Source organism: Branchiostoma belcheri, unplaced genomic scaffold, assembly GCF_001625305.1.
Source record: "Branchiostoma belcheri isolate BF01 breed outbred unplaced genomic scaffold, Haploidv18h27 scaffold73, whole genome shotgun sequence".
Classification (NCBI taxonomy): domain Eukaryota; kingdom Metazoa; phylum Chordata; class Leptocardii; order Amphioxiformes; family Branchiostomatidae; genus Branchiostoma; species Branchiostoma belcheri.
The window spans coordinates 930,327-936,745 of record NW_017804387.1 but is presented as its reverse complement, the minus strand read 5'-3'; the positions used below and the strand labels follow the sequence as shown (position 1 = coordinate 936,745).

General features: G+C 43.6%; 2 protein-coding genes across 2 annotated transcripts in view; both read right to left on the bottom strand.

The window, feature by feature from the left end:
- The window catches only part of LOC109485129 (tetratricopeptide repeat protein 28-like), a 6,571-nt gene extending 1,268 nt beyond the window's left edge, over positions 1 to 5,303 (bottom strand). The window contains exons 1-3 of the mRNA XM_019788563.1: positions 5,298 to 5,303; positions 4,844 to 4,982; positions 90 to 4,674 (exon numbers count right to left, since the gene is read on the bottom strand). Of these exons, the coding sequence (XP_019644122.1) occupies positions 90 to 4,674; positions 4,844 to 4,982; positions 5,298 to 5,303 (4,730 nt within the window). The remainder of the gene's footprint in view (positions 1 to 89; positions 4,675 to 4,843; positions 4,983 to 5,297) is intronic.
- A 31-nt stretch (positions 5,304 to 5,334) lies between these two features.
- Positions 5,335 to 6,419, bottom strand: part of LOC109485179 — a 3,008-nt gene continuing 1,923 nt past the window's right edge. Inside the window, 1 exon segment of the mRNA XM_019788635.1 lies at positions 5,335 to 5,414. Within this exon segment, the coding sequence (XP_019644194.1) occupies positions 5,335 to 5,414 (80 nt within the window).

Here is a 6,419-nt window from a genome sequence, read left to right as displayed (position 1 = left end):
ATGATCTAATGTTGTTCATTACTTTTGCAAAGTTGGGATGTGACGTGCCATAGATAACTATTATCATTTTCAAAGTTTGTTCGTAATACCGTAGGGCTTTACTGTGATCACCAAGTCTGTGCCAACACGATCCAATGGCATTTAATGATAAAGCAATATCAGGATGTGGCGTTGTTTCGCCATAAATAGCTTTCATCATCTTCAGAGATAGCTCGCAATAACTGATAGACTTTCTCTGATCGCCAAGGTTACTCCAACAGTTCCCAATGTTGTTTAGTGATTTAGTAATGTCGGGATGTGGCGTTGTTTCGCCAAAGATAGCTTTCCTCATCTTCAGTGACTGTTCGTGATAACTGATAGCTTTCCTCTGATCGCCAAGGTCATTCCAACAGTTCCCAATGTTGTATAGTGATCCAGCAATGTCGGGATGTGGCGTTGTTTCACCAAAGATAGCTTTTCTCATCTTCAGCGACTGTTCGTGATAACTGATAGCTTTCCTCTGATCACCAAGGTCACTCCAACATGCCCCAATATTGTTTAGTGATGTAGCAATGTCGGGATGTGGCGTTGTTTTACCATAGATAGTTTTCATCATCTTCAGTGCTTCTTTGTAATAACTGATAGCTTTCCTCTTATCACCAAGGTCACTCCAACATGCCCCAATGTTGTTTAGTGATGTAGCAATGTCAGGATGTGGCGTTGTTTCGCCATAGATAGCTTTTGTCATCTTCAGTGACTGTTCGAGATAAGAAAGAGCTTTCCGCTTATCTCCAAGGTGACTCCAACATGCCCCAATGTTGTTTAGTGATGTAGTAATGCCAGGATGTGGCGTTGTTTCACCATGGATAGCTTTCCACATCTTCAGTGACTGTTCGTGATAACTGATAGCTTTCCTCTGATCACCAAGGTCATCCCAACAGGTCCCAATGTTGTTTAGTGATGTAGCAATAGTGGGATGTGGCGTTGTTTTACCAAAGATAGCTTTCCTCATCTCCAGTGACTGTTCGTGATAACTAATAGCTTGTCTCTGATCACCAAGGTCACTCCAACATGCCCCAATGTTGTTTAGTGATGACGCAATGTCAGGATGTGGCGTTGTTTCACCAAAGACAGCTTTCCTCATCTTCAGTGACTGTTCGTGATAACTGATAGCTTTCCTCTGATCTCCAAGGTCACGCCAACTGTTCCCAATGTTGTTTAGTGATTGCGCAATGTCGGGATGTGGTGTTGTTACGCCAAAGACAGCTTTCCTCATCTTCAGTGACTGTTCGTAATAACTGATAGCTTTCCTCTGATCGCCAAGGTTACTCCAACAGTTCCCAATGTTGTTTAGTGAGCCAGCAATGTCGGGATGTGGCGTTGTTTCACCAAAGATAGCTTTCCTCATCTTCAGTGACTGTTTGTGATAACTGATAGCTTTCCTCTGATCACCAAGGTCACACCAACAGTTCCCAATGTTGTTTAGTGATTTAGCAATGTCAGGATGTGGCGTTGTTTCACCAAAGATAGCTTTTCTCATCTTCAGTGACTGCTCGTTATAAGTGATAGCCTTTCTCTGATCACCAAAGTTACTCCAACAGGCCCCAATGTTGTTTAGTGATGACGCAATTTGAGGATGTGGCGTTGTTTCGCCATAGATAGCTTTCCTCATCTTCAGTGACTGCTCGTAATAACTGATAGCCTTTCTCTGATCACCAAGGTTACTCCAACAGTTCCCAATGTTGTTTAGTGATGTCGCAATTTCAGGATGTGGCGTTGTTTCGCCATAGATAGCTTTCTTCATCTTCAGTGACTGCTCGTAATAACTGATAGCCTTTCTGTGATCACCAAGGTTACTCCAACAGTTCCCAATGTTGTTTAGTGATGACGCAATTTCAGGATGTGGCGTTGTTTCGCCATAGATAGCTTTCCACATCTCCAGCGACTGTTCGTGATAACTGATAGCTTTTCTCTGATCACCAAGGGCACGCCAACAGGCCCCAATGTTGTTTAGTGATGATGCAATGTCGGGATGTGGCGTTGTTTCGCCATAGATAGCTTTCATCATCTTCAGCGACTGTTCGTGATACCTGATAGCTTTTCTCTGATCGCCAAGTTCACGCCAACAGGTCCCAATGTTGTTTAGTGATTTAGCAATGTCGGGATGTGGCGTTGTTTTGCCATAGATAGTTTTCCTCATTCTCAGGGACTGTTTGTGATAATTGATAGCTTTCCTGTTATCGCCAAGGTTACTCCAACAGGTCCCAATGTTGTTTAGTGATGTCGCAATGTCGGGATGTGGCGTTGTTTCGCCATAGATAGCTTTCTTCATCTTCAGCGACTGTTCGTGATAACTGATAGCTTTTCTCTGATCGCCAAGGTCACTCCAACAGGCCCCAATGTTGTTGAGCGAGGACGCAATGTCAGGATGTGGCGTTGTTCCGCCATAGATTTCTTTCGTCATCTTCAGAGACTGTAGGTAATAGCCGATAGCTTTCCTCTTATCACCAAGGTCACTCCAACATTTCCCAATGTTGTTAAGTGAATCAGCAATGCCAGGATGTGTCGTTGTTTCGCCATAGATAGCTTTCCTCATCTTCAGTGACTGTTCATAATAAGAGAGAGCATTCCTCTGATCACCAAGGTTACTCCAACAGGCCCCAATGTTGTTTAGTGATTTAGCAATGTCGGGATGTGGCGTTGTTTCGCCATAGATAGCTTTCATCATTCTCAGTGACTGTTTGTGATAATTGATAGCTTTCCTGTTATTGCCAAGGGCACTCCAGCATGACCCGATGTTGCTTAGTGATGAAGCAATGTCAGGATGTGGCGTTGATTCTCCAAAGATAGCTTTTATCATCTTCATGGACTGTTCGAAATAATTGATAGCCTTTCTCTGATTACCAATGTGACTCCAATATAGCCCAATGTTTCCAAATAGCAAGGAAAGGACGGGACGCGTTTTGGTGTCTGCATAAATAATATTTTCAGAGCTAAGTGCCCGTTTGTAGTAACTTATCGCATCTTTATAGTCACCCCGCATTTGCGAGACACTTCCTAGTTCAACAAGTATTTCTAACTTCTTTTTCTCGTCGCCGCCCGCCTCTTCCAGTGCTGCCTCAAAGTAACGTACGGATGCGTCAAACTGCAGCAGCTGTTTTGTTATTCCACCCCTGGTTTGAGATGACATGTCAAAGATGGCTAATGGGAATATCTTTGTGGTTTGATTTTGCTTTTGAACTGTATCGATGATACATCTTTTCAATGGAATGGCTGTATAGTAGTACCTGAACAACATTTTAGACTCCGGTATGTGGAAAACTGACTCAACGATGGTGTCATCTACGTCTTGTTTGTCCAGTTGGGTTTTCATCTCCATGAGAGGAGACAGTCTGTCCTTCTGTCCTCCGTTGGCAATGTACGTTCTTAACCGTAGCTCCGCTGAGATGCTGATCAGTACAGTCAAGTGGTGGGCATCTTCGTCACTTATCCGCTGTGTCTTGTGTAACTCTTCTATCATTCCCCACACACTGGGGATTGTGATACCACAGCAAATACTCAACACATCAACGGTCACGCTGGGAAAACGGTAGATTTCTTTCTTCACATCCAGAAGTTGGTCCGTTGCTTCAACGTTTTCTATTTGTCCAATATCATCCTTCAGCATTAGCATTGCTGACGACCGTGACAGAACAGGGGAACGTTCTACGCTTTTGTTGACAATGCTTGTATACTCATCTACCAAAGACTCGTCTCCTGTTAAGTAGGTCACCCGTCTTAGGATGTCTGACAGGTGATAGCCTTCCGACAGGGCGATTTGCAAATGCTGATATTTGGCCAACTTGGTAGGAGTCTGGATGAGACTAACAGTAGGTTTGCTTTTGGTTTGGTCTCTTCCAAGCGGAGTCTTAGAAGCCCAAGGCATGAAGCCGTCGAACGCGAAGCCGCGAGGTGTGACGGAGTCATAGAACCAGTCTTTCTCTGGGTCTTCTGAGAGAAAGTCGTTGAGTGACGGGATGGCCATGGCTGGGAGGATGGTTTCTCCAAGGTTGATGACTTTTAGATGTAAGTAGTGTGTGAGATTTAGGAAGTACGTCCGTGTATCATCATCATCCTTTCCCTCATCAATCAGAATGGCGAACTCCAGGTCGGAGTACGGCGTCACCAGTTCTGTGGCTTGTGACCCCATCCCGATGAAAGCGTACTTACAGGGAGGAGGTCCGAGTTTGGCGATGCATTCATCTGTCAGTACTTGGATAAACTCTCGTCTTCCAGCTGTGATGCTCTTGAACAAGTTCTTGATTGCTTCAGCTCGTTTGATCTCTACCTCTCTCACGACGGGATCGTCTTCATCATACTGATAAGGGTTGTGTTCCTGATGAACTGCTTCGAGCTGAGATTTTGCACGGGCGCGCGAGTTGTCGAGTTCCTTTATGTGATCTAACGCACTGTTATACGTACACGGTTCACAGTCTAGGTAATTACATGTGTTTCTAAGAAACCGCCTTTCTGTTTCTTGCAGTTTTCGTACCATGTTTTGTTTGTCTCCATCTGACCGAGCCATGGAGGCGTTATACAGAGCTGCCGCCTGTGTGAATTTCCTACCTTCTCCTGTCCGCTTACCTCGCTCAACGTAGACGTCACCCAACCTGCACAGACAGTCGGCTTCTTTAGCCTTGTTGGGTTTACTGCGATCTGAGGGTATATGAAGTTCAAAAAAGTAGAATTTACCAGACGTGAACAGTTATATTTTGGCCGGTTGATTGGTGTTACTGGGATGGTGCTTATGGTCAAAGTGTTTAAGGTATACGTAAATGTTCAAATACTCAAGCATTAACTACAAACAATATACTGTATCACAGACCGTGAACCAGCTTCAGGGCGGCTGCTAGGTTCTGCTCTGCTGCGTCCAGGTCTCCATTGTCCAAGTCACGGTCTGCCGTCTGGAGGTACCTGCGGTAGGATCTGAACAACAAAGCAAACGTTGTTGTGAAACAATAGTGCTTCAAAAAGGCCAAAACTGTACTCCAAAGTGCTGTACATCATCAGTAGTATATCAATCATTCTATTAGTACACCTTATACTTCTGTTACACACAGTAAGATTTAATGACACATGGAGTACATTTCAGGACATCTTTCCTCACGTTGGCTGATTGATCGTTAGCATTCCAAAATTTGATTTTAACATGTTTGATATAATGCCCTATCATATAGAAAATAGTCAATGGTCCTTAAATATTTCTATTTGATAATATTTAAGAGTTACTTTGACTGGAAAAAGCACTGGTTACATCAAACAAAGAAACACAGAAACACCAACATGTCGTCGTCAACTTGACTGGTGGTTCCGTCGCTAGAGGTCGCAGCTGAGAAGGGAGAGAAGTGGTCCTTCCGTCCTCTCACGTCTTGTTCATTTTGCCTACGTGTTGCAATCTGAGAGAACCGATAGGAAGTAGTAACGTTTTTTCTGTATGATTAACAGGTGGTCAACTAAACTTCAGAGAGCTTTAACCAAAGGTCAAAAGTAACTGACCTTACATGACCCGTGGAAGGCCACACAAACTGAGACTATGTTGAAATAGACCGTATTCATCATATGGTTCCGGGTCGGTCTGAGGGTGTCAAGTTGCTACGAATACGGAAAGATACTCCGGTCCGAGACCAAATAGCCAATTGTACACATACCGACCAATGGACTAAAATACATGTACATCTTCACAGCGCCTTGCTCTATTCTGTCGTCAAATATCTAGTACAAAGTCTGTCCATTGTTATGATGTTTCTCTGTGGTTAATGATGTATATGTTTAAGGGATGCAATTTGTTTTTTTTCTGTACATGTACATTTATATATTTTTGTTATTGTAATATGTAATAAATAAAAACAAACCCCGCCCATACGTTTGTCAGTAGAATTAAGCAATAGAGTTAATAAATCAATTTAAGAAGTTGGCATCATTCTAGCGGAAAAATGCCCATGACTTTAAGCAGCACAAGAAGCCTTTACGCCATCAGCGGCACGAAATGTATGACGGGAATCTTAGATAAGGTCTCATTCATGTATTACTCCGAGTGTAAACCCAAATTCACGGACAACACATGCAAACATTGGAAGCGTCGATTACGGAACTTAGATGTTCATATGAAATTGTGGATAGAGTTAATGAACCACAGAACAGGAAAAGATTCAAATAATAAAGGTATGTGTGCTCTGCTTTCAGGAAAATCGTCAAATACAAGGCAATCCGATGCGCTACGGATTGTTCAAAACCACCTTGCCCGCAGCCTGACTGTGTACCCACCTAAAATCGCATGCCTGACAAGTAGGGTTACCTGATTGCATCCCAAAGTAATTCCCATTACATCTGATTACCCCGCTGGCCGAAATTTGTGCCATTGTTACCCCCCCCCCCCTACACACGCAAGCACGCACGCACGC